Source organism: Microdochium trichocladiopsis (genome assembly GCF_020744255.1).
Source record: "Microdochium trichocladiopsis strain MPI-CAGE-CH-0230 chromosome Unknown B0I36scaffold_8, whole genome shotgun sequence".
In the NCBI taxonomy this organism is placed as follows: Eukaryota; Fungi; Ascomycota; class Sordariomycetes; order Xylariales; family Microdochiaceae; genus Microdochium; species Microdochium trichocladiopsis.
Window position 1 is genome coordinate 2039169 of NW_025763551.1, and position 26608 is coordinate 2065776.

The following is a 26608-nucleotide window of genomic DNA, read 5'->3' on the forward strand; positions in this document are numbered from 1 at the left end:
TCTAATGGTTGTTTTCATACCCAAGTCCAATTGTAGTATCTACGGCTATGTTCCCAAGTCACATTGTTGACGCAGTCGAGTTGGTTCAAAAGTTGGCTTATCCTCATTAATCGGGGAGAAGCTTGTGTTTGACATTTCGACTGCAGGAATGGCATGTCCGCGAGGCCGTCCGCATCAAGGTTGCCCACGCCAAAATCCGCAAACCCAAATTGCCCTCTGGCTATACTTTCAACAGCAAGAAAGAACGGAAAGCCACCGGAGTTCCGTACCAACGGACCGAATCCAAGGGCCTTTGGTCAAATCCCCCATTGGATCATTAGTCGCTCACATTCCTGATGACAGATGGATCCACCACTCGCCTACGCTCAGGCGCTGATATCGACACCAGGCCAAGATAGAAACAATTTAGGCTTGCACGGCTGCCTCTCCGTCGGCAAATCTTCCGGGCTGCTTGGCCAGAGTCCTGGCTGGCTCTTGAGGTGCCTGTCGATGGCCACATGCCGCATTCTTGCGCGGTAGGTTCGGGCGACAACGATTGGTGTGAAGAAAATAGCCTAGGACTCTAAGGAACTGCAGCAAATCATTCTCGAGGCACGAAATGCGAGAGGCACGACAGGATCCATAGATAGCGTGCAGCGTCCTCGGCTTGGGTAGAGGCTGGTGCGAAAGGACCGCTGACTTATCATGACCGTGCAGCCAAGCCAAGTCGCCGGTTGCTATTTTGAGACCAGGCGATCTGCCCCCACACGCACCTCTTTGTCAGGATGACAGGCTCCAGCCGACCACACGGATCAAGACGTCGGGGTCTACCGCACACCTCGTACTGTAGGACTTTGCGGCCAGCACAACGTCGACAGCCAATGGCACGGCACAGGTGCCTTACATCCCACAACGTGGAGGCATGCATGCGCCCTGCTGACGATTCTCCAGCCTCCACCTCCGCCTCGTCTATTCTGCTCGGCAGGCACTGCACTGCACTGCGCTGCACCGTTCCTGCGCATCGTCGCCATGCATCCATCCATGCATCCATCATCCCTCCACGGCCCCCATTCATTCCAGGTCTCGCCCGGATCGCCGCGGCGCCGGTCGACTTTGCCCGGCCCTGCTGACGGGCCGCCCTCCTTGACAGACCTTCCCAAGCCCCCGCAGGACCGCCAGGAGCTATGTAGATGAGTAATGTAATGCAGCTGTCACAGCCACCCATAAAGATATCCATGGGCCAATTGCAACGAGTGCCTGCCGAGCGACCGCCGACGATCGATCCAGCTGCGTGGAACCTGCTCGCCACTGGGGGCGCTCATGCAGAACGGCTGTTCCCGCGCCCGCGCGCGCGCGCCACGGCGCTTAGGTGTGTTTTCTAATCATCCCAGAACAATGGTTATTTGCGTTCGTATCTGGATGCCTTGCTCCGGCAGGAGGACCATCCATCTATGCTCGTCTCGCACGCCGCAATGACTTCGAGTAGCCGGCACCACTACCCACTCAGGCGATCCTAGTCCGGTGGGTGATATGCTGGCGGCCCGATGCACCGAGAGGCCGGGACATGCTCATGTTTCCCTTGCTGTCAAGCAATCTCCAAAGATCCTCCGACAATTTCCCCATTGAAAAGGAAAAGAGCTTGGTCTCCAGCAGTACCACTGTTGATCAGCCTCATCGAGCTCGCAGAGACAACACCCGGGGGGGGAAACAAGAAACAAGAGCAAAAAACAGGCCATTTGACACCCCTTCGCAATCAAATCTGGCCCCCACAAAAGAGGATGGAGCCCCACCCATCACCCATCTTCCCGGCGCCCTGGCCCACACACCCACGCCCACACCCACACCCCGGTCTCCTTTCAAATATGTACGCGGCGGCTGCCGCGCGTGGGTCCTAATTATAGAAACGTTGCTAAGGGCCGTCTTTTGCGCGGCAATGACCTGAGCTGACACTGAGCAACGGCCGCTAGCAGCCTGCGCAGCTAGTGTTCTGGGGCTGGGAATGCTACACTCTTCTTGATTGATTCCATAGATTGGGGCTTGGAGGAGGAGGAGGAGCACGGACAATGCGATCTTGATCCCTGGCAAATGCGGCAAGGCAGATTCCAACCGTGTGTTTCCTTGTTTCGAAACACCCAAGGCCCAGCCTGGTGTGTTTATAGATGTTCCCCCAAAACATTGTCGCCCGGGATCACGCCCGTCATGTCAGCCACAATAGTCCGTGGCCCCAATGAACTTATAGCCGGGTCAATAGAAAGAAAAAAGGACAAGGAGGGGAAAAAAAATAAGGGAAGAGAGCAAGCCACCCCAGTCAGTCACTCGTGATAAAATCATGTATCTTGCGCGATGCTACATAGTAACCCACCACCACCCTGGCAAAAACGAAGGCGGAAAAACCAAACCACCTACCCTTCTCATCCATCAATCCCGGCCCCGTCGCCCATCAATGTCCCGAGGGCTTTCCCAGCCGTCCGGCTACCATTCCCGCCTCGCCCGGGACCCCCCGCCCGGCCGCAGCCCGGAGCCCCCAACCTACGTACTCTACCAACTGACCAACCACCACGGACGGGCCCTGCATTTACGCAAGCATGTGTACTGTAAACCATTGCATTTGCAGGCAACATTTAATTATCAACTTCCCCAAACAGCCATTTTCTCGTCCCACAGATCTGTTCCCCACATGCCCCCCCCTGGTCTCTCCTTGTGCAGCTGCTGCCCTACGGGGGGCGCGTGTCCTACTGTCCTTCTGCCAAGAAAGCGTGCCACTGTCCGCTACCGCGTTTAAGGTACGCTTATGATAATTTACACTTTGCCCATGTGTGCAATGCAGGCCTGTCTCGACAAAGGCACAGTATGGCCTGTCCAACATCGTCAAACAGTTTACCCAGCCGGCAATAGACAAACTTCAAGCGTACGTACTTTGGAGAAACCACCCCCCTTCCCCCACTCCCCTCTCCCTGGCACACAAAAATCCGACGACCAAAGCGACGAGAGAAGCAGCACCAGCAGCACCCATGATGATGACAGTATCAGCAACAGCAACAGCACAACGTTACGCAAACCCACCCACCCATCACACCCAAATTTTTTTTTTCTCTCTCTCTTTCCCACCCCCCAAACACACCGGCCGCCCGCCCGCCCAAATGTTCCACGATCAAATGCATCACCACCACCACCATCATCAATACCAGTACAGGGGGTTCAATTGCAACCGCTACTACTACTACTCATAGTACCGCTTTACACTATTTCTCTCTAAATATAGCCCCCACCCCCCCCCCCCTTTCTCCAAAAGTCCTTGGGCATCTGATGAATCGTTTCCACACTTTGCGCCCGAGCCCGGTATTCGTTTCAAGGTGGGGACCCTCTTCACACCCTAGATCCACGTCGCATCGAGGGCCCTCTTTGCTGACTTCCATCATAATGTGGAGAGAGACAGGGAGAGTAAGGTGGCTCTGCGGCAGCAGCATCACGGTGGTGCACGTGTGTGCGGGCGCCGCGCTGCGCTACCCTGACCCTGACCCTGACCGCCCCCACTTTCAGGGCTTACACAGACCTTTGCCTGCATGGGTGCAGGCATCTTTGACCGTGCAGGGCAGGCAGGCACCCCTGTCCATCATGTAATAACATTCCCACTTTCGTCACCACCAAAACCTCCCCCGACACCGGGGTCATAGCTCCCGGGCGAAACGTCGTCTGGCAACAGTCGTCGCGCTCGCAGTGGCAGGGCCATCCTATCTTTGGGGTTGAAACATATTCAGATTGCTTCTATTTGTTTGCTATGTTTGGGCTCGAACCAAAATCTGCCGTAGCCAGCTCGGCAGTGCCAGGCCGATCGTAGTTCTCCTCTGCAATGACCATGAACCATTCTCGCAGAGCTCATCATGGCCTTGACTTCTGGCGACTAGATCTTTTGCCGTGGGGTATCAATGTCGTGGGACATGTCCTCTCTTTGTAACCTGACAAATATTCCCTTCTTCCATGTGTATGTGCGTGGGCCACCACCCGCTCGAGACGACGTGTAGTCTGCCAGCGCCTGCCCATCTCCTGGATGACAAGACGTCTGAAAAACAATTATCGTGTAGACGAGAGCTCAGCTTTCCTTGTCTAGCGTCCCAGCCGAGCCACTGCTTGCAGTGCTCAGAATCTCAAGTAAAGGTGGCCATGGTGCACTAATGCTCATAGAGCACAGAATAGAGAGCGAGAAAAGAGACTCGTAGAGAATTGAGAGGACGAAACGAATGCCGCTGATAAAGAAAAATGCAGTGGAAAACAACAACAGAAAAATGACAATGAAACAGAAATACGATACCCGTTACAAGCGCCCGAAAATGACTGAAGAATCCCCCTTGAACGCCTGGTATATATGTCCATACCCAATGATGTGGCCCCGACCCATGATGTGAACATGAAAAATGCGACGATCCTAAAAAGAGAAGTATGCCAAGGCGCAATACTGTCCAGGTGCCAGAATGATGCAGCCTGGAGAGCTTGGTCTTGCAAATGGAGAGCTGAAACACCGCTGTCGCTATGCAGAAGGCAAGTCGTTGCCGAAATTGTATGAGTGGAGTGAAGTTGGAGGAATTCGGCCTTTCTCGACCGACCGTGGTGGCTAACACAAGCTGCCCGACCAAGCATGATTCTCTCGTGGTCAGGTATCTCGTGGTCTTGTCGTTGTGTCTTTGATAACCAGTCGCTGCCGTATCGGGTCATGTGCTTCGTAGCTGTATCTCGTGATGGAAGAGAGAGGAAAGAAAGCCCAGTCGAGCCACTGGCTCAGCCTAGCCCTGAAGGACCGGAGGAGCCGACGTTGACAGATTGGTGCGGTCGTGGCCCGCAAAGAGCAAGGACAGCTGTGAGGGTCGCCGCGTTGGGGAGAGGGGGGCTCGCGCCCGGAACGAATACAAGAAGTTGACCCAGTCCATGAAATCGAACTCGGCGAGGGAGGAATAGGCCCAGGCAGGCCGACCCATTACCAAAGACAGTATGTTTCACCGGTGGTGGCGGCGGGAGCTCTTGTGGTGATGTGAGGAGGAGCCGCTGTAGTAGCCCGAGTCCGAGTAGGAGTTGTGGCCGCCGTGGGACGAGTGGCTGCCGTGTGAGTGTAGTTGGCAGGCATAGCCGACTAATATCGTGCGCTCGGTGATGCCATGGCCAGGGCGGCCATACGAGGCACAGCGGTCAACTGCGTGCTGGTAGTACAGGCACTTGCAGGCCGAGAACAGCTCGACGAGTTGGTAGCACATGGTGGGCGTTGATGAAGTGAGTCTTGGTAGCAGCCTGAGGACCCGATGTTGGACAGTGGGTCATGTGTTGGTTTATAGATGTTTTATGTGTGCGTGCGTGCGGGCGGGTGTTGGTTGGTTGGTGCCGCGATGGGGGGCTAAAGCCGCGTGTAAGTGCTCTCGAGAGTTGTGTCCAGAGAGTGGAACAGGAGGGAGACGTCGAGTGGCGAAACAGGGCAGCCTATATTATAGCCAGAAAGGCAGCAGCGGGGAAGAGGGAGGCAACGAGGGCATTCAAAGAAAAGGACGTGGCACTCAAGGAAAGGTGCATGCGTGGTCTGCTGCGATGAGTCGAAGGAGCATGTGCCGGAAGTGTGGTGTGTGTTTCGAGGCGGCGATGTTGCAGCCTTATAGCTGTGCAGCCTGGGGTGTCCAGGCAGGCGGGCAGGCAGAGGCAGGCAGGGAGCTTGGGAAGGTGCGCTTAGCTAGCACCCAGAGGGCAGGGCCCGGGACGGGAGCCATCACCCACCCATGGCGGGAGGGAGCGGGTCCCGGGGGGCCGGACCTGGCAGGGACAGGCACAGGTGACGACACCGTCTTACCGCGCCGTCGAGCAGCCGTCGTCTGGTTCGAAGGAGAGCGAAGGGCAAGTCGTGGTGGGATGGGATGGGAAACGGGATGGCCATGCCATGCCATGATGGCGCAGGAGTGCTGCGCAGCAGCCACCCCCCCAGGCGGCCCAGGTGGGGCCTGCCACGGGCGCCGCCTGCCCTCAATGACAGAAAATAGCAGCAGCATCCACGCCAGCGGGGCGCGGTTGCCAGGCCTGTCTCGTGCTGGTCCTTCGGGTCCCCCCCACAGCCAGCCAGCAATTGCGAGCAACCCGCGCTGGCTGCAGCTACAGTGACTGACTGACTCTATCCAGCCCTGCCCATCAGCGCGCCAGCACGGCACCCTTTTGCCTTCAACCCATCTCACCACCTGCGATTACGTCCCATGCCTTTTGACTTCGACCCTTTCCTCTCCGGGTTCCCCCTGCTTACTGACATGCACTGCGCAATTTCTTCCGGAGCTGCCAAGTGCCGGGCGCCAGAACCTCGTGCCTGTCCCTGCCGTCGCCGTCGCATGGCATGGCATGGCCGGCGCAGCACGGCCGGCCAGCCTCTGTGCTCACCATCTCCTGCCGCCGAGTGCCACAGGCCAGAAATAGTCCCAGGTCAAGACACTCCGGAGCCCTCTGGTTCCTCTGCATTCCAAGCTGCAGTAGTCCTCTCCCAAGTAGAGTCATAGGCCATGTCTGCCTAGCCTCCGTTGACTGTCTCCATGTCCTCCGGCCCCCACGGCAGGTCTTAGCCAGGCAGATCAAGCGCAGGACTCGTGACGGCACCTCTGGCGCGCAGGCACTTGTACAGCAGCGTGCACACCATCAAGAGAGACCTCCAACCCTACGAGCGCACTGAAGCGACCGTAGCGTCGCCCTCCTGGTGTTTCCGCGTGATCAGCGTGTCTCCCCGACTGACGGTGGCCCGGTCTGCAGCCAAAGAGTCACACCGTATGCTGTCATCAGTGAGGATTGCACGCCCAGTCCACCCCTGCCACCCAGCGGCCGACGTCGAAATCCCTGGGTCCCAGTTGCATGATGTCAGGCTACCGGTATAGTTGCCTGAAATAGCGACCAGCAGTCATTGCGATGAACCCGCAAGCTTGTTCGGCTGGGTGGCTCCTACGAGCATCTAGCATTCCGTGTCTCTCGCTGGCTGAGAAAATTGTAGAGTAGCCGTGATCGACACAATCATGCGAATGGCGCTTGCGGGGCTTCCATTGCCTGCGCGGAAACCGGCCAATCCTGGATTGCGATCGGATGCATAAACGGCCATGACCTGTCCTGATCTGGCTGGATCGCCGAGCCCCAAGGGTGGAAGCATGCATGCACGGTAGTCGCATCTGAACCATCTGCACGCGGCGGTTGGCGAGCGACCGAACTCTTGTGGCTTGAACGTCATGCTCATCGCTTCCTCGACGAAATGGTCGTCGAAATCGCCCGGGCAATGATCGCAGCGTCAGCTACGAGAAAGCGGTGCAAAACCCCTAGGCGGCCTCCACCGTGCTGACCAGCAGAGAGATGTGCAGTAGCTGACTGTCAGAAGGGGCGGCGGCGTTGAGGCAGACACCAGTGGGGGCCGTTTCCGGCCCCCACATGCGACCGTTGAGAGACCGAACCATACTGAGATCGCCCGAGACTGGGCAGTATCTGGAGATCGTTCCTTGAGTTGTGACACATGTAAAGTAAGCTACTTTGACGTTGCCGCCGACTAATAGAGGCACTCTGCGAGAAGTGACGTGGCCAGCAGCTTCAGGAGGGCTCTGAAAAGCAGCATGTGCAAGGACACCAAATCCTCAGAGAGTTCGATGAAGCGGCAGTGAGCAAGGCTGTTTGCCACCCGGAAAGTCGTTTCGGATTCCATGTCCTAGTCCATGTGGCTCGTTACTGCGAAGTTCACTATGGTCCAAGAGAAGGAGGGTTTACAAGGGACGACAGGGGTTTCCGTAGCTGTCGAAAGCCGGCCCGTCTAGAATCCTGTAAGGCTGTCTCGCATGGAATACTATGCTTGCCGAGTGCCCATGACGACTGACAGCATTGTCACCTAGCCACGATGTCGACGACCCGACGGTCCCCGCTTGCGAACTCGGCTGGCGCGCGCACCTGCATCTACACGTGGAGATCATGGCAGTCAGGGTTGTGACGAGAGGCCGCCTCGAACGAAGCCTGCCCCTGGGGTGGGAGTCAATCAGGTCGGCAGGGATCCCAGGACGTGCGACTGGCACCTCTGCAGGGCTGCGGCGCGTTGGACGAAGACGGCGGGGTTGTTCGTCCCATCAAGTGCCATCGTGCAGGACAAGGGCCAGCATTGCTTCGAAGGCTGAAAGCAGGAGGTGGGTTTGTGTTGTGCCCTGAGAAGCGGCCGAAGCCTTGGCGCATCAGCAGCAAGGTTGATTGGCTTCCGTACGTGAGAGCTTCGGAGGCGCCACGTTGAAGCCAAGGGCACAAACCAACCTAGGCGTGGCCCCAAGCTTTGGGTGAACGGGCGAGCTTGGCGTTCCGGGACTGTGACATGATGTTTGATTTGCCGGGGCTAGGTGACAAAAAACTTTTTGTGATGTTGTGAGGGGAGCGTGCTTCATCTCATGTTGCTGCTGGTGGGCGAAGACGCGGCACTTTGCGTAGGGCTGCATGTTGCCTCCCACTGGGTGGCCGGCTGATGGGCCGCAGGCGGCCGGCCGGGGTCTCTGACGATGTAGGTCTCCCGCCGGCGGCCAACCTAGAGTCAAATTCAATGACCTCGACGCTTGTGGGTAAAACGACCCAGTGCAGCCGTGCATGCCTACGGCCTCGATCCGTCGCAGAGACAAAGTACGGAGACTTGGACGCCGCTTTGATCAAACCTTGTAGCCTTGGAAGCTGACCCCCAGTGCGCAGGCTGCCAGGCACCAAAACACCCCGCCTGCCTCACACGATCAGGGTTGTGCTTGCCTGCCCTCCACAGCATTTGTTCACCAAGTGACTTTAATCTCAGACATGCAGAGCCAAGCCGGCGTCAAGACAGTGGGCATCCGGGCCATGACACCCATGCGCAGCAATAGTCCTGTCCCTGACCCTCAATGCTGACACTCGGGACCCAGCTGGCCGGAACCGTCCCAGGGCTGACCCATGCGGCACACTGAAGCACGATCTTGCCGTCGCGCACACAGCAATCGAGGCACGGCAGGTGTGTCCACCGTTGGACAGCCGGGGGCAGGCCAGATGCACGCCCGTCCAAAGGGTCAATTCATGTCCGGGAGAGGGTGTTGACCAAGAACAACGACGCCGCCAGCCACGTTTGGGAGGGACATTGCGCGCACCCAGCTGTGTCGGGCTTTGTCTGCATCGCTTTGGTCGGATCGCAAGCCCAGCCCAGCCAAAAGAGACGGCTTGTTGCTATTATTGAACGGGCTTGTCTCGATGGACGGCGGCACGACGCAGCACCCAGCAATCGTCGAGTCTGCCTCGTTACGCATGGCAGTGGAGCGTCCCAGTGTTTGCGGATTCAGCCTTGTGTGGGATCCGCCCGTGTTACCTGCATTAGCTTCCATCGGAGCTCGACCATCCCGCTGCAGTCATTGTCTGCTCCGCCATCGAGGAACAGCACCATTCGGGCGCCAGCCAATCACAGGCCTGGTCCCTGTCTCCAGGAACCATTGTCTTGGGTGCCAAGCAGCCTCAACTCCAGCGTGGCTTCACGTGCCTCGCTGAACCGACATCCATATTGTCTCGCATGCATCGCGAGTGTTCCACGTCATGCACGCCCGCCAAATCCATATCCTCGCGGCATCTGCGAGAGCTAGGTCCATGGCGGCAGCTACCAAGTCCACCTTGGGCCATCAATCACCTGGACGTGCCACGAATCATCCGCGCGCAGAGTTGCCAGCCGGGCGGCCATCTGGCCGGATATCGCAGCTCCAGCCCTGCACGCGACCCTAGCTGTCTGTCTGGTCGACGCTCTTCGACAGCGTCGTGTATGTTCCGCGCTCCCAGAGGCATCGCCGGCGGTCCGTTGTGGTGGCTTACATGCTCCGGCGGCACGCTAGCTCGTCCGGGGCGGATAGGCTGTCCGTCGATATCCATTCTCGGCCGGTGCCCCACTCGCCCAGGCGGCGTCTCCGAGACGCACGCCGGCTCCATCTCCAAACACTTGACTCCCGGCCACTGCTTTTTACGGCGAGGCAGAGACCATCTTTCGCCGCTGCTTTACCTATTGTCTGCGCTGCTGCTACTTCACCCCAGACCAGAGGCAAGCACGCCCCAGAAACCACCACAGCGCGTAATTTCCCGCATCCAGCCCCCAACTTCCATGGGTTTCGTCCGACTTCCTAGACCCCTGCCAGGTGGGAACTCTGGAGCATTTCACATAGCCGCGCGGTACTCCTGCGTCAGTCTCCCGACGGAGTGACTATACAGCGCCTGGTGATGCGGCACTTGGCTGCCTCTCAAAGTGCAGGTCGTTTCTGACAGTGGCTTGCAGTCATCGCCTGATACCAGCATCCCTTGGGTCAGAGAATCGCCCCTCCGTCATGATCAGCAGAGATGCTGTAAGCAGGTCCACGTAGATCGAAACACTATAGATGGCTTACCACAGACGTCTGGACCAATGCGCACGCCTTGGGTCCAAGTTACAAGCAACCAAAGGCTTGAAAAGTGCGCGCGCGACGTCCTGTAGCATTTCTCGATTGCGTCGCCTTGGAGAGCCGGAGGACCCAGTGAGGTCATGACAGGGCCCCCCTGGTCGTGTGGTGCCATATCTACCGGTACACACACAAGCATCAAAGAGACACTAATGCCTATCGGTTTACTCGGAACCCTTGAGGTCCACACCGTGACCGATTATTGCGCGACCCCAGCCCAAAAGAACCACCTTTTCAGGGCATCCGTGAGATTGAAGCGTGCTTGAAACCTCCCTGAGCTGAGCAAAGCGCAGGTGTGGCGCGCACGTGATGGCAGATGAAAGACCAGCTTCCGGAGTTACGCTTACCCGTCACCGATGTCGCTTCGAGTGCAACTCCCAGATGGCTGCTGACATTCCGCTTCCAGCATGCGGTGACTGTTCAACCCACGTCGTGAAGTCCATGATCCACAGCGTGATCCTCAAGAACAGCGAGCGAGATCTTGTAGAACTGTTGATTCCACCAACACGTGGTTTTCTCTCTCTCTCTGGCTCTGTCTTTCTTCCCTCCTTCAGATTGAGCGGAGAAGCGGGAATGATACTGGACTTACACCCCGACTGGGAAAATGGTTCACGGCTCTGCCCCGGCTAACATAGACTCCCCCGCTCGGCGTTATCATCTTGAACCAAGTTTCCATACCTCTCCGAAGGGTGCCCGCAAGTTCTGGCAATGCCGAAGATGTTTCGTGAAGTCCAGGCACACACACACACACACACACACACACACACACACACACACACACACACAGAAGAGCACCTTTTCAATCGAGGTCGACCATCACAACCTCAAACAAAGTCAAGTCTCCCTGCTTCCCCCCGATCTGGGTAAGCTCCCAAATCTTCTCCTTCTGTTGCTTTGCTCTTTGGAGGGTATCCCATCTTCCACGAGCGCAGGGCACTCTTGCACGGTTGAAAATCATGAATCTCGACCACTGCCACGACGGTACGAGGAAATGTGCTTTTCAGGAGGACAGAGTGTTCTGATGTCAGAAGCTGATGATCGGAATAATGAGAAGGCCACGAAAACATCCACAGGCTTCCTCCCTGGGCATCAGCATGTAGTACCACTCTCATCCCCCACCGTGTCAAAAAAACAATTAAGGGCAAGTTGCCGCAGCATGGTCCATGAAGTATTTGGTATTTTCTGTACTTTTCCTTTAAATGCACAAGTCGTTCCCCCCGTGCCGTCGCCGAGTTGAAGGAAACCTGTCCTTGGCCGGTCGTCGGAAGGGGGGAAGATTATCTTGGCATACCATCCTTTGGCCCAAGTTCCCATGTCCTTTCCCGTGTTTTCCCCCCATTCCCGCGCTGATTAACCCCCAATACAACCAGAGAAGTCCTCGAGGGCTGGACATTATCGAAGGGTGACATTAAAGTAGGAAAAGAAAATCAGAAAGGCTCCCCTTGCTGGAGTCAATCGTTGATAGGAACCATCTGTCCATGTGCAGATAGCCCGTTCCCAAGATCAATATAGTCTAAACATGTGCGGGAGATGTTTCCCATGGTATCAAAAAACGAAGAAAAAGAAATGAAAGTCCAAGCTCCTGTGTGCATTGTATGCCAATAATAACGAACGAAATAGAGGAGGTTGCCGGTTGATTGGTGTGTTGTGGTTGTCGAGTGGCCGTCGATGCCGCCAACTTCCTCCGTTTTCCGGGCCTGCCGAGGTGCTTGCAGCTCATGGTCTTAGAGTGCAACGGGGGGGAGTGGGAATTGCCAGCCTGTCGGCTATCTGTGCCGGCCTCAACAACCGGGCAGGGAGATAGCTGTCAAGGCGACGACGCTCATGCGTGTTGGTAGCAGGCATGTTGTTCGTACGGTGAGCCACCCAGTGGCGGGCTCTCCCTGAACGCCACGGGCGTGCTCAGATTACGCGCGTGGCGATGCAAGGTGAAGAATGCCGGGTCCGAGGCCACCTGGCCGCCCGAAGACTGGGATGTCCAAGGAGGCAGTCTGTGTATGCCTTGACCCTGCTCGCAGGCACTTCTCGGGGCCTGGTGGTGAGCCTCTAGAGGACTCAAGTGAGTGGCGTCGTAGCCATACGAGCTTGCAAGTCGGTGTCTGTCCGTGAATGGACTCGCGTGGGAGGGTGGCGGGCTGCGGAAAGTGAATTCGTTGCTGTGGTAGGTGAACCCCGACAGCTCCGAGTGCGAGCGACCGTGAGACATGCGTCGCGATCTGTCCATTCCTGCTGGTGGTGAGAGAGGGCGAGCAAACGGAAGACGAGCTTGTTGTACAGCAAGCGCTGGCCGCTGAGGAGTATAGCCGCCAGAATGTCTAGGCGAGTTCTCGTCATAAGGTGAAGTGCAGTAGTTGTCAAGTACGCTAGTCACGGCAGGCCGGTGAGGTAGCCCGTATGACAAAGGCGTAACCGGGGCTGGTCGATGCACTTGTCCAGGCGGCACCAGGTCTTGAGTCGTATAACAGAATCCGTTGTAAGAAGCCGTGCCGGCCCTGTGCCTCTTGCGAGCGGGAAACATCTCGCCTGCTTCGCTAGTCCGGACAAATGGAATCGCATGGATGGCGGATCGATCCGGGTAGTCATTGACAGGAGGGCACACTCGGATGGTGACCGACTGCGCTCGGCGATGGGCAACAAGAGTGCTAGGCTTACGCTTCGACATGCTGCGAGAGCGTCCATCTTCGGCCGAATCTGCACTTATGTTTGGCAGGATCTCGATATCGGGAATCTGCGCCAATGTGCCATTGTCAACGTTCTCCTTGAGGCGAGAAGTGATGGCCTCAATCTCCGAAGTGCTATAGCCCTCGCCGCACTTCTCACGGAGCCAGTCAGGCACTGCTGTACCATTGGCAACAGCGCGGTCGGCGCAGTCGTCATCTTCCTCGCTCTCGCCGGTCAAGGATCTCTTCTTTGACTTCTCTTGCACTCGATTCTGCTCCCGCTTGCGCATCGAGATTGACCAGTTCGAAACGACGCTGCCTTGCCCTGAGGCTTTGTTGCAGTCGCTCCAGGCCTGAATCCGCATGACTTGTCGCTGCACAAGCTCCGCTTGCAGCTTGGCATATTCTTGAGCATTGCGGTATCGGCTTCGTTGGTAGTGCTTTCGGCAATAATGCACCCAGACGTGTGCAGGAATCATGCGAGTGCACAGTTTGTTCCGGCCAAAAATGTGCGAGATTGCTTTACGGAGGGACGAGTTGGTGTCGCAGTTCTCAACATACATGCATTTGATCTCCTCATCTGCAGACTCAGAAGCGGCTTTGCCCTCTGTACCGCTGCAATTAGCTGAGACAACGAGGCTGTCCGTAGGGGCAGAGTCGTTTGAATCGGAACAAGGTGTACCAGGTCGCATGGATGTCCTCAGAGCATCAGGCCCGCGGTTCGCCTCCGCTGGCGCAAAGTCAGGTGCTGAAATCGTTCTCTTGTGTTTAGAAAGGTCCTGAACATGGAGCAAATGGCGACTGGAGCTGTTGTTGATTCTGTGTTAGCGGTGGCTCGTGCTTGTGTCTCGACTACGATGGCAGTGACGAGCGAGATTGGCTCGTGGTCACATTAAAGCGGCGTCTGTGTATGCTGAAGCTGCACTCGGAAGTCTTGCTCCCAATGCTGAGATAAAGTACTTACTGTGTCGGATTGGTGGGAGCACCAACGTGACTGCGAATCATCATGACTGCATCCGATGGTGATATTGGGCTTTCATGTTGTGTTTGTGCGTTGATAAAAGGTAGATCTGAGAGTGGTGTAGGTCGCAAGTCCCTAGGTCGGCAATTCCCTGGTTGCTCGAGATCTGGTTTGGTTCCGATCTCAAGTGTGGAAACGTCAGGGATGGTCTGAAGGCCATTCACAGTAGAAATGGATGAGAGTCGTGAATGTGTCTGCGACCAGAAACTCGAAGATGACGCATGAGATGACCGGCTGCTGTGGCTTTCTGACATCTTGTGCCAAGGCGAACGAGGGCTGCCGCCCTCTCCTAAGGACTCGGACGGGAGATTGGGTTTTCCCGTCATGCTGGAGCATTTCGATTCCAGTGCGAGAGCGAGCGAGTAACCCCCCGCGTCCCATGGAATCCTGCTCCCATGGGGAGGGGTGGTAGCAGGAACTCGTTTTGACGCTGTGGTTCGCGGCGATGGCGTTGTGTCTGAGTTGTCGTATACGATGGTGCTCTCTTCTGGTGGAGGGGTGGCTGCGCGATGTGTCACCCCATTCTGTGGGAGGTGCCTCGCACTCGCCGTAGTGTTCAGGAGTGATGTGACGTCCATGGTGCGTTAGGTTGGTTGAGATGGTATAGTGCCGTAGTCTTGTTCCTTCATCAGTTACTGGACGTCTTCAGTGGCTTGGTCGCTGGTGTTCAAGGCAATGAAGTAGGTCGTGATTGAGCGGAAACATAAAAGTTCATTCGGGGTCCTGCCGTCTAGTCGTGCTCGTCATCCAGGACGAAGGCAGAATGGTGGTCTGCTAGGAGGACAGCCGGTGTCTACTCGTCCGACGATGGGTTCGAAGGAGATGTGTAGCGGAAGTGAAGCGCCTGGGTGTGAGTGGTGCCGGGTCGACCACGGGGCCTATCATATAAACCACAAGCGTCGCCTGTTATGTGGGAGGCTTAGACCAAGACCATATGCCAAATTCGAAGTGGGTAGGAGGGGAACCAGCGTGAGACTAGCAAGGATGGGGAACGGATATTTGTGAGAGCCGCCCGCCGAGCTGGGGCTGGCACGATCCGAGCGTTGAAACAAAGCCAGAAAACAGAGTGACCACTAGGCCAGCCTTGGATTCCTGCTCCGTGGACAAGGAATCAGGTCACTGTTTTAGGGAAATCCGAACTGCGCTAGTCCTCAGGGGAGCGCCTTGACAACGTCCGGTTGAGAGAATGGTGAGACTTGAAGGTCGTTCAGACGAAACTGCGCAACGAAGCGTGGTGCGGTCGGGTCGCTTATCAGAGGGCTCGAGCGGTCAATATGCTGTCGACGCAAGAACTCTCGTCCCACCGTCGTGCCGTTGTAATGGACTGAAGCCAAGTGTCCACCGTTAGGAGGGACTTGGTGGGTAAGGAGTGGAAGATGCCGTGGGGGAGTTGGGGGGACGATGCTACGCGGAAAGGCAGCCCCTCGACCCTGGCCAAGTATGATCCTGGCCGTCCCAGCAGGTTGGCAGTTCTCAGACGACTGTGACGATGGCTGTGCTTTGGACGCATGAATTAGTAGGTTTTGACAAGGTTGATATACCCAGGCCACGGAGAACAATTCCACCTCAGCCCTCTCGCTTAGTGCTGTATGACTGAGACTTACGATGAACCCCGGGCTACAGACAACCTGCCCAGTGATGCTGGGTTGATTTTGGCCACGCACTCTATTTTGCAAAGCAGCTTCATCCAGAGGTGCACCGCTATCTGTGACTGCACTTGATGGTGGCGACGGCCAGAATGGACAATGTGGCTCGAGGAGGCTCGACGGGAACACATTGAGGGAAGGCCATGGGACGTGGGCCCCGGCACGCAGTAGGCCAGAACAGGCAATGGGCCACCGGGTACCTCTGAAGTCTGGGCTGTGTGACATCGTGGATCTCAACAAGCTGGGAGCCGCGTCCAGGATGCGTCGAGCAGGAAGGCGAACAGGGCCGGGGGCGGCAGAGTGACCCCATTCAAGCCCAGGGGTGGTCCGATTCGCGCGAGGCCTGAAATGCGATCCAGCCGCCTCTGGTGTGAAGGCGTGCAGTTAGTGCTCGAGATCCCGCGGACGGATGAGTCCCCGGCTGTTTTGGATTTTGACGACCCTTGCGCGTCACAGTGGCCCGTTGTAGATCATGGGGCTGGCTGCATGCAGAGATGTCGTGGCTTGCCCTTTGCCTTGACCTCGCCCAGGCCTCCGCATATCGATCTTCGCAGGGAACGGGCCAGCAAGGGGCCTCTGCAGCCTGTCATGTTGTGTCCCAGACGCGACCTCGGCCGTTGCAGCCAGGGGTGCCCCCTGAAGCTGCCGTGCTGGCGCCGCCCTCCGTCAGGATTTCTCATGATCGCTAGCGTGTAGACCTTTGTGGGAGCCGGCTAGTGTGAGCCCACTGCGGCCAGATCAGGAGCCACAACTGACAGCGGACACGGAGCAGCCCGGGGCGTCCCTGATTGTACCATGATGGGCTCGGGGAACCATGGCAATTTGCGACTGGTGGAAGAAGACTGAGCTTCAGGCGGAGCCGGTGCGACAGAGCTGCAGGCGGGACGTGGCTGAAGCAGGTGCTGTAGCTAATTGCATCCATTTGGCAGCTGCCGGGGCAGGGATGCCGGATACTGCTTGCAGTCTGGGCTGTCCTTCTCTGTTGATGGTGCTGTGGTGATTAGACCAGCGTTGCTGGCTGGCGCGTGGCCTTGTCAAATTTGTGCTGGCTTGCTGTGCATATGGAGGAGAGAGAAAGGCTGCAGGCGATGCCACCTCGAGTTGCGGCAGTTGCCCGGGCGCGGGTGCGGGTGCTACGCTGCCTGCCTCTCTCCAACATGACCAGACTTTGGACCACAGACTTCAGACCTCAAGACTTCAGGCCTCCGACTTCAGACCTCCGACTTCAGACAAGCACCAGACTCAAAGTGGTCCCTGCACGCGTTGAACCAAGTTTAGAACAGCCCTGTTGCCCTACGACCCCTCGAGCCTCGTTCGACATCCCAGCAGGACAACAACCTTGACAAAAGATCGTGTTGCCGGCACATTCCCGCACTGTCTGGGAGCTTGGCGTCGCCAGCCCGAACCTGGCGAATGTTGCGATACCTAGCAAGTCCAGCCTGGACTGGATCGTCGCAGAAAGCTCAACTGCCGGACACCCCCTGGATTAGAGTGATCAGGACAGACAACAACCATGACCAGGGTGCCAGCGACGGCAGGGATCTCAGGATTTGCGCGAGCCCTGAACGAACGCTACCCGGTCCTGACAAGGACCAAAGTGCATCAATCTGAGGCTCGCTCTTGCTAGGAGAGAATGCCATCTTGCGACCTGTCGAAAGCAGCAGCAGCAGCAGCAGCAACACAGTCCCTCTCCCCCCGGGATGTTTCAAGGCCGAAGTCATCTAGAAGATATCATCAGCACCGGGAGGCAGGAGGCGTTGAAGCTCAAGGGATTAGGGTTTTGCTCTCTTGCAGAAAAGCGTGTTTCAAAATGACGGCCAGCCATGGAAGGTTTATGCAATCTGGCCCGGGCACGACATGACACCACCAGAAGGAATATGCCATTGGCTTTTTCAGCATCAGTGCCATGCTTGCGTGCGGCATAGGCACAACCCAGGACTAAGGACGCACAGAAGAGTCCCAGCACCACCTCCTGCTTTCTTGCGTGTGGCGCCTGGAACCACCGGATGTGCAAATGAACCCTCATAAGGTGAATTAGTGCAGACACTACTCCACAATATCAATAGAGGTGCCCATGTTTGAGAGAGCCCCGCAGGCAGTCCGAACACGCACGTTATCTCATCTTCACGCCTGAAGGTCCCCAGACACGGAGACTGTTGCACTCCCATTGTGCCATCCATGGTCGTCTGGTCTCGCTTGGACACTGGCGGGCACATCAAAAGATTGATCGTGCTAGATCCCCGACCAGGAAAGACCGGGTCGTGTGCATTCGGATGGGGGGGGCTCGCGCCTTCCTGGGCTTGACAGGTGCCCCACTTCGGCACGCACTGGGGTTTCAGGTTCTATTTCAAAACCGCCCGGCGACAGCCGCGTCATGCTCCTCCCACTCAAGCTGCCCAGGTGCTTCCCCATGTGACATTTGATGCTCTCTGCCCATGGGGCAGAGCCCCCGACAACTCACAGAAGGCCAGAGGAACACCTGTGGAAGCGAAGCCAAGTCTGCCGCACCCGCGACCACGCCCGGAGCCGGAAACAACATGCATTCGAGCCTCTCCCGGCCTGCTCGCCGATGGCGGCATGACAACACCACCGTGACTCCGCAGATCAGAGCCCGCCTTCCGTCACCGCCTCCGCACACTCGCATCCAGACCACGGAAGTCGTCTCAATGCGCGTGGGATATTGCGGCAAGCGCGACTGTAGCGGCTGCTGCTCGAGCCTGTCTGTGCGAGCGCAGAATCACCCGCATAGGCCCCTCTAGTTCTGCGCTACGTAGCACCGTCGAGGATCGGTCTTGCGCCAAGCGCGGCCCGGCTCATGTTCGACAGCATCTGCCCCTGGCTAGAGCCCTTTCAATGTTCAAAAAGAGACCGGACATGAGCATGATGTTCCACAATTAGCAACAATGAGCAGCGTAGGACTGTGTGCGGGACCAAGCAGTCCCTCGCTTAACCGGAATCGCTGGTGCTCGGACCATTCCGCCCTCCTGCGCACAGCACATCACGCAACTCGGCATCTCAAATGCCTGACCAGCCCCAGCAATAGAATGACTATGGAACGCTCTGCGAACACTTGGATGTAACGCTGACTGAATGCTCCCAGGTCTTTTTGATGGCAGCACTGTGGTGTTCTCTGTAACTCGCCTGGCGACACCTCTCGCTGCTGTGCAGAAGTCCCCTGTGTGCGGCGCGGCTGGCTGGAACGGTGCCACTGACTGTCCTGAAAATGACTTGAAGTCTAACCAGATTACTGCGCGCACACGGCAAGTCGCGCAGCACAGCATGTTCGTAAATCTACAGCTTTTCTTCGCCATGACTTCCGCACAAGTTGACGGGACTGTCTCTTTTGGCACCGCCGTCTTTCTCCTGGTTTACTTTTCTTGGTGCATTCCATTCCCAAGGACGGCAGACACAAGCTATGTGGCCCATGCTGTGGTTTCACGTCATGGAGCACGAACAGGGGGTAAGCAGAAGACCCATGCTTGTCACGCCACATCTGCAGCCTTGCACATGAAATCCCTCGAGTTCGTCTGAAGCCACCATCGAGGCAACAGATCGGCTTCTTGCATGTGGGTCCCTTTCCACCTCCAATCCTCCAGGACAAAGTTCCGTTGTCTAAACTTTACCTAACGATTCCCGACGCTGACCACTTCTCCCTCTTTTCTGCAAATATAAGCGCATGGGTATGGGTGCTGTACATGGGACCACGACTCTTCAGGCACTACGATCTGGCTCAGACGAGCAAGCTCCAACGGCCACAGATCATCGAATGTCTCTTTAAATTGCTTCACATTTCTTGGGACGGTGCCCGATGATCTATCCCCACTACGGCATTTATACGCGACGGTGCTCAGACCTTTTCACTTGGGTCTCGAGCAACTGTCAAAGACAGCTTTCGGATGGTGCATGGTGGTGCCACTATGTACATGATACACTGACGTCTCGTTGACCCTCGCATCAGACACTGGCACAGGCCTGGGCAGGTTGGACGTGCATACGGGTCCGGTGCAGCGCCTGAGTGACGTGCGCATCAGCACACACGACGCGTCAAGGTGTCAAGCCGGCGTGGCGACTTATTTGACGACCCTGGCAGCGAGCCACTTCTCTCTGTAATCAGATCACTGCCATTGATGATGACGCTCACTTATGCTGGCCGCCTTGCCTAGCACAGCAGCCATGTTGGAGCTCTTTGGTCCAGCTTCGTTTCCGAACGACGATTGGCGCTGATCCCGAGCTCCGAATAAGAGTTCCATATGCCTCAAGGTGACATACGACGTCGTCCGATCAGGTCAAGCATACCTGATCCTTGAAGAAGTAGCCTTGATCAGGATTTAGATAAAGGATGCACCGCTCCACTCACCGTAGCCATCCCGACTGATCGCTACCTGTTTCCACCGCGCCCGTTGCTTCAGTGCAAAAGGACCCTTGTTCATCTCTACCGGAGATTTTTGTGTGCAGGGTTTCATGGTTGCAATTGGTGAAAGACCGGGGGTTTGGTAGGCAGTTCTTCGCTGATTGTGAGGCCCAGGTTACATCGCTTCGTCCACGTCTCGGCGTTTGGCCAACCATGATCAGAGGATCTTCAACGACTGTCCTCGGCTCGGCTTGCCATGTCAGGCGAGTCAAGACTCGGGCTGATCACCTGTGCAAGCAAGCATGCATGCATGCATGCACGCATGTATGCAGCCATGCCTGCCCGTCACAGTTGCTCGGCAGTTGAACGACTTTAGCATCAGCGTGCAATTTTTGAGCCGTAACATCCACGATCGCCCCACGCTTCCCTGCAACGTACAGTTGCCAGCAGCGCGGCACTCCTAGAATCAAGCTGGACAGGACTCGTCCAACAATGCTGGAGAGCCAAGCCCTATCCGTTTCATAATGAGCATTTTGTCAGGCTCTATGATGGACAAGCCAGAGAAAACTGACCTGTCGACAGAAGACTGGTCCCGGCCTGTACCATGGTCTCAGTATGTTGTCTATGCCGCACTAAGAAAGACTTCCCTCGAGAACCCGGCTCGGCGTCGAAACGAAACCTTGGCGAGCCAATTGTGGCTATGCGGCAATGATTTCGACAAAAGCCATGCTTCTTAGCACGCCTGAACCTGTTGACTGTCGCGATGGCCGTGAAGATGTTGAGAAGGCACATGTCGACTTTGTCATCAGCATCATGGTTGTCCGGCTTCAAGTATAAAGTTTGCCAGTTTACTCAGCCTCCCGGAGCTGTTGTAGAACAGCGCGCTGGACGTTTCGACGGGTAGAAATCTGTTTCACTGTCACACACCGCGCCTCTGTTCTTTGGAACTCGCCATCGTGACGGCCTCAGTGCTTGGCGCGGTCTTTGCCGTCATCGAGACACAAAACGCACCCCATCCCCACGTGCGCCGGGAGTCGTGTGGCACGCTCGCAAAACACCGCACCCTGGCACGGAACAGCTTGCCTCCGAGCCGGGCGCCTCGCCGGCCAGCGGGCCTACGCGAATACACCAGCAAGGATGGTGTTTCGCTGGTTGAACAACGGCCACAAGTTGTTAGCTGTGGCGTGCTGCTAACCCGATTCTGGCACATGGCACAAGAGGCTCCGACAGTGTGTCCCCTAAGTTGCAGTGAATTGCCCTATCCGGCCATTGAGAGAGCCCGCAATGTCCTCGAGTAGGGTATAGCAAACGAGAATGGCCAACTATGCTGCATGTGAAACGGAGCTGGATTGCTCCTGATAGCAGCAATGCTATTGCATTCTGAGGAATGCAATAAACACATCTCCGCAACTGACAGGTCAGAGAAACAGTCAAAAGTCGCCTGTGTTTTAAAACAGTGGCGTTCCGTGCGCAAAAGCATGCTGCTTGTTCATTCCCCATTCTGTCAGACTTGCTTTGTTTTTATTTTTACCTTTATTTAAATTTATTCTTAAATTGGATCAATATCTGTAACCCGCGGTCAGGAATGGGCAATACTAATATTCGCAAGAAAACCCCCAACTGGAGACAGGATTCATTCATTCATTTAGCAGCTGTATCTGTTTCACGTGCGATGCGACAACCTGGTGCGGTGAGCCCCCCGGGGGAGGAGTCGGATGTGAATCAGAGAGCGCCATCCACGATGACAATGACACACGGGTTTCTTCTGCCAGGCGCATGAAATCTCGATGCCATTGTTTTGCACAGCCCCACGGATCTTGAGGAGTTCTCCTGGAGGAGTGCTCCTGGGAATTGGGGGGGGGGGGGGGGGGGCGGTGGCTGTTGCAATCATCGAGACCTGACACAACGAGTTCGTGGCTGCTTCTGGACAGTGACTCGCCGGTCCAGACGGCACGCAAGGCGGTGGGTGGGAGAGGTGTCCATCCCGTGCCGGGCCCCGGTGTCAATAGCAGAGGGAAGACGAACCCACGACGAAGTTGTGATGTGATACACGGTTGTGGCGGGAGGGAGGGGTCCATTCTCAAACGCGGCTGTGCAGTCAGGAGGTGAAGGGCTCAGAGAGTTTCAGAAGGTGCGACGCCAGCGCCTCCTCCCCCCGCGCTGCAGCAGCAGCAGTTCTTGTGTGTGTGTGCGCAGTGCATTCCACAAAGAGGTGCAGTTGCAGACCTTTGTGGCTCATCTCGCGGGCGAATTCCCAACGCCCTTGCCGGTTTCGAGAGAGAGAATTCTGAGGGGCGTGAAGCAAAAGGGTTGGTTTTGACACTTAGTTGCGGTCCTCAACATGGATGGGGGTGTGCGGATCCGGTCCGCCGGCTGTGTGCGGAAGCGTCACCGCACAGCACAGTTGGCACATGCGTCGTCAACATCGTGCCCTGCTGTACTCAACAGGCCTCCAAGGCGGCTTGCGATGCACTCAGTGAGTCGCAGTGTAAATTCGTGCTAGACTCGTGCTAATCAGGCGTGCCACCACGACAAGATGCACCAGAGCTGGTCACTTCCAAGGTCCGTAAGTACACACACGGCTAGGTAGTGGCGAGCTACACCGCGGACGGCGCTTTTGCTGACTGCGAGCCTTTGCACGAGACGATGCAGCTTCTGTGCTGCGAGACGGAAAGAAAACATGCAAAGACACCTACGCGACGGCTCGCCGGACACGCGGTCGTACAATGCCGCTGGAAAGGGACTAGGTAATAATAGTCCACTGGCGTTTCTCGAAGGGCAAGCCGCGCAAGCCGTCGTGCCACATACAACCTTTGGCCACGGGAAGTAATTCTCCGTGGCAGCAAGCACAGCATCGGAGGCGACGACTCGTTGCCTCGTCGGTTTTTCTCCGAATGGTAGCACGACATCATGCGTGCGGTCGGCCTGGCTCTGGTGTGCCTATCAAAGTCGCGTGCGCCCCCTCCAGCGTACACACCTGCGCTGCCCACGTTGTTGTGTGCGTCTCAAAGGGGTGAATTGATGCCTGGTCCTACTCTGTACACGAGACTGGGATCAGGCACGACGACGCCGTTGGTTGGTACGCAGCCAAGTCATCCTTTTGTAAGACGTGGCCCGAGACGCACGCACGCACGCACAGGTGAGGAAAGTCTGGCGTGCTGCAAGGAGGACGCGGTCCTGCGTAGGCTTCGTACAGGACATCCAACGTTGTGCCGAGTCTGTTGGACAGCCCAGAATGCACCTGTTTTGGTCCGAGTCCACTTGACGATGATGAGCCTGCAGGCATCGTTCAGGCGCTGTTGGGAATCCCGGGGTGAAAGGGCGTAAGCCGGGTGAGCAGTCGCAGCAGTCTCTGGTTGGTGTGCTCACTCATGGCCATGCCCGCATGCATGCGTCTCTTCTGCGTGCGTGGAAACTGCTCGAAGCTGCGGGGGGCTGCCTTGAACACGGTGCTGTCATGTTTTTTTCTGGGAGAGTTGCAATTATCTCTCGACCCCAGGTCTGTTCTGTGGAGGTCGTCAACATAACTTGGGGGAGCTGATCTCACTGCGTGATGACGGACGGCGGTAGGCTAGCGGAGGGCCATTCGTGACTGCTGCCTAAGGCGTGCGGCCAGCACACGGCGAATTCGTCCGTAATTCGGCCGAACGGACCGAGCCTTTATCGCCGCGGTCTGCCATATTGGTAATAAGCCCAGTGCGGCATCATTCTTGGATAGCTTCAAACATCACCCCTCAAAGAAAAAAAAACACCATCATCAATTGTGCGCGCCTAGCGGAAAAACGTGTTTTGCTGTCACACGAACCACGCTGGTGTCATCCTGGAATATCCCGTCATGGGGCGGACTGGCAACTACGACGACGACGCCGACGCGCGGGCGGCGAAGCGGAGGAAGGTCCGGAAGGGGACCCGCAGCTGCTGGGAATGTCAGTGCCTCCCTCCTCCCTCTCGTGGTGTGCTCCTCGTCGTCTTCAGCCCGTAACTGACCTGATCATCTTGTCTCCTCGCTGCAGGCCGCAGGCGCAAGATCCGCTGTACCTACAACGGTGGCGATGGTTCCCTCTGCGATGGCTGCCGCGCCCGCAACACCAGCTGTGTGAGCCAGCAGTTTGACGAGGCCGGCTCTCCGGAGTCGGCCGACTCGCCCCTCGCGCAGCGGCTCAGCCGCGTCGAGGACCTGCTTGAGCGGCTTGCCGACCAGGTCTTGGCTGGAGGAAGCGTAGGCGGCGGAGGCGGCCGGAAGCGTGGTGTTGTTGTTAGTGGCGGTGGTGGTGGTGGTCGCGATGATGGTGGTGCTGGTAGCGGTCGCAGCACGGCCACCTCGGCCGCCTCGTCGCCCTCGACGGCTGGCCCAAGGGAACCCTCGGTAGAGGCACAAGAGCTGACCTGCACCTCGCTCCTGCACGGCCTGACCCAGAGCGCAGACGATGCAGTGGCCTCGGTACCCCAGATACATTCGGCGGGGGACGGATCCGGGCCCTCCAAGTATCGTGACATCTCCAAGCGGCTTGCCAGCGTGTACCCGCCAGCTGCTGAATTAGAGTCAGTCATGAAGGCTCACGGCGGGTCACCGGCCATATATCGCTTCTTCGTTCCCTACGACGGCCGAGAGGATCAAAGCCTCGAGTCGTTGTTCAAGCCCTCCAATATTCTCGGCCCGAGCAGCCACCCGGTCTTACTGGCAAGGCAACTTGCGCAGTTGGCCCAATTATACCAGCAGGCAATGGTGAACCGCCATGATGCTCTGCCCAAAGACCATGCTCTGGCAGCACATGCAGCCGAGATGGTGGGTGCTGTGACGCAGCTCGTCACTTCCAACGACGACCTCGTGGGCTCACTCGAGGGTCTAGAGACAATCTGCCTCATTGCTCTCTATCACACAAACTTCGGCAATCTGCGGAAAGGCTGGCTCGGCTTCCGTAGAGCCATTACCATAGCGCAGCTAATGGGCCTCGATCGGCCCAGGGACACACCAATCTACTGCATCGACAGCAATATGGATCCGTCCGATATACCCACGGCTCAAGACACATGGTTCCAGCTCAACTTCTCCGACAGATACAACTCGTTATTGCTAGGGATGCCTTCTGCAAACGACGATTCGTGGTTCTCAGGATCGATGTCTGGCGACAGCTCATCTCCAACAGCACATCTTGAGAGGGTGCAGTGTGTGGTGTCAGGCAAGATCACCAAGCGCAACCACAACAGGACCATCATGACGGCAGAAGAGATCCGAGCAATCGAGGCCGACCTTGACGAGGCAGCACGGGGGATGGGCGTCGATTGGTGGCGCCAACACGACCGGGCTCCCCCGTCGACCGATCCGTTCGAACAGATGAACGTCGTTCGCCAAGGCATGATGCAGGTGAATCATCACCACTTGCTGATCCTCCTCCACCTGCCGTACATGATCAAGAACGTCAAGGAGGGGCAACACGAGCACAGCAAGGCAGTCTGCTTGAGATCCTGCCGGGAACTGCTCTCACTGTTCAAGCTGTTCCGTGTAGAGTATGAGGGCGCCGCAATCTGCAGACATACCGACTACACGGCACTGACAGCGTCTCTGACCCTCTTGCTGGGTTACCTCGACCCCAGAATGAGATCGAATGACTGGAGCATTTCGAAGACCCGCGATGCGGACAGACAGCTGATCCGCGACATTAGAGCCGTCTTCTTCCGAATGGCAGAACACCGAGGCGACAAGCTGGCGCTCGAGGCCTACAAGGTGATTGGCCGCCTTGTGCCGCTGGCTGAGATAGACCAGGCCGGCACGGCAGAGTCAGACATGGAGCCGGTCACCCTCGACATCCCATATCTCGGCACGATCAACATCAAACCGGTGCTCCGGCCATCGGGGAACCAGCAACCTAGTAGCCGTGGCAATAAGAATCGGCTGGTCCCAGTGACACCAGCACCAGCAGCACCTCTTCAGTTATGCACACCGCCACAAACAGAACTGGTGCATCAGCAGATCCCCCAGGCGAGCTCGTGCGCTGGCTCGGTCGTCGACGAAGCGAGCGCCGCCTCCTCCTCCACGTGGAACTTCCTCACCCCGTCGGAAGCACCGAGCGACGACCCCATGCTGCAGTTCATTGCGGACGGAGGCTACGATGCGCTGCCAGACTTCTCGGCCGAGATGGAGCAGTGGACGTTCCAGGGTGTCGACGCAGCGTTCTTCGAGAACTTTATGGGCGGCCTGCAGCAGCCCCCCGGGCACCAGGGACCGATACCGGGATACGCTACTCTGGCGGGATAGTCTGACTGAATGGGAAATGTCTATACTTTGGAGTACGAAACTTGTTCACAGCCTGTAATAGTAAGATACATGAGCAGATACAAGCTGTCTCCCCGCTCCGGCATCTTTAAGAGATTTTTGTTTTGTAACTTGTAAATGTGCTATGTCTGCCTCGCTAGAAGTGGCGGTGCCGTGAACTCAAACAAGACGTGATGGCTCATGACACTGAACAAGCAAATGTTTCGATCACAACTTCACCGTCGAGAACAAGGCA

The 26608-nt window shown here is 57.0% G+C and overlaps 6 protein-coding genes across 6 annotated transcripts; 2 read left to right on the forward strand and 4 right to left on the reverse strand.

The window, feature by feature from the left end:
• Positions 1-3986: 3986 nt before the first annotated feature.
• On the reverse strand, positions 3987-4955 carry B0I36DRAFT_156597 (uncharacterized protein). Its single transcript, XM_046148604.1, has one exon. The coding sequence runs from the start codon at positions 4687-4689 to the stop codon at positions 4156-4158; it is 534 nt and encodes a 177-aa protein (XP_046009524.1). The 5' UTR covers positions 4690-4955; the 3' UTR covers positions 3987-4155.
• Positions 4956-4967: 12 nt separating this feature from the next.
• B0I36DRAFT_365892 (uncharacterized protein) lies at positions 4968-5222 on the reverse strand (the record flags this gene model as incomplete). The annotated part of the gene is made up of 2 exons (XM_046159212.1): positions 4968-5067; positions 5146-5222. The coding sequence occupies 2 exons, from the start codon at positions 5220-5222 to the stop codon at positions 4968-4970; spliced, it is 177 nt and encodes a 58-aa protein (XP_046009525.1).
• A 7021-nt stretch (positions 5223-12243) lies between these two features.
• On the reverse strand, positions 12244-14089 carry B0I36DRAFT_365893 (uncharacterized protein; the record flags this gene model as incomplete). The annotated part of the gene is made up of 3 exons (XM_046159213.1): positions 12244-13688; positions 13764-13888; positions 14046-14089. The coding sequence occupies 3 exons, from the start codon at positions 14087-14089 to the stop codon at positions 12244-12246; spliced, it is 1614 nt and encodes a 537-aa protein (XP_046009526.1).
• Positions 14090-17151: 3062 nt separating this feature from the next.
• B0I36DRAFT_156625 (uncharacterized protein) lies at positions 17152-17557 on the reverse strand. Its single transcript, XM_046148605.1, has one exon. The coding sequence runs from the start codon at positions 17467-17469 to the stop codon at positions 17212-17214; it is 258 nt and encodes an 85-aa protein (XP_046009527.1). The 5' UTR covers positions 17470-17557; the 3' UTR covers positions 17152-17211.
• Positions 17558-21459: 3902 nt separating this feature from the next.
• Positions 21460-21948, forward strand: B0I36DRAFT_330360 (uncharacterized protein). The gene has a single exon (XM_046154828.1). It carries the CDS (start codon positions 21685-21687, stop codon positions 21877-21879), a length of 195 nt encoding a protein of 64 aa, XP_046009528.1. The 5' UTR covers positions 21460-21684; the 3' UTR covers positions 21880-21948.
• A 1882-nt stretch (positions 21949-23830) lies between these two features.
• Positions 23831-26481, forward strand: B0I36DRAFT_433785 (uncharacterized protein). Its single transcript, XM_046162677.1, has 2 exons — positions 23831-24025; positions 24113-26481. The coding sequence occupies exons 1-2, from the start codon at positions 23935-23937 to the stop codon at positions 26353-26355; spliced, it is 2334 nt and encodes a 777-aa protein (XP_046009529.1). The 5' UTR covers positions 23831-23934; the 3' UTR covers positions 26356-26481.
• Positions 26482-26608: the final 127 nt, after the last annotated feature.

Excerpts from the sequence above, each read along its gene's own strand:
- B0I36DRAFT_330360 (XM_046154828.1), top strand. The coding sequence starts at position 21,685 with ATGGGCAATACTAATATTCGCAAGAAAACCCCCAACTGGAGACAGGAT.
- B0I36DRAFT_156597 (XM_046148604.1), bottom strand. The coding sequence starts at position 4,689 with ATGACCCGATACGGCAGCGACTGGTTATCAAAGACACAACGACAAGAC.
- B0I36DRAFT_156625 (XM_046148605.1), bottom strand. The coding sequence starts at position 17,469 with ATGACTTCGGCCTTGAAACATCCCGGGGGGAGAGGGACTGTGTTGCTG.
- B0I36DRAFT_433785 (XM_046162677.1), top strand. The coding sequence starts at position 23,935 with ATGGGGCGGACTGGCAACTACGACGACGACGCCGACGCGCGGGCGGCG. Across the intron at positions 24,026-24,112 it reads GACCCGCAGCTGCTGGGAAT|GCCGCAGGCGCAAGATCCGC; the intron begins GTCAGTGCCTCC and ends TCCTCGCTGCAG.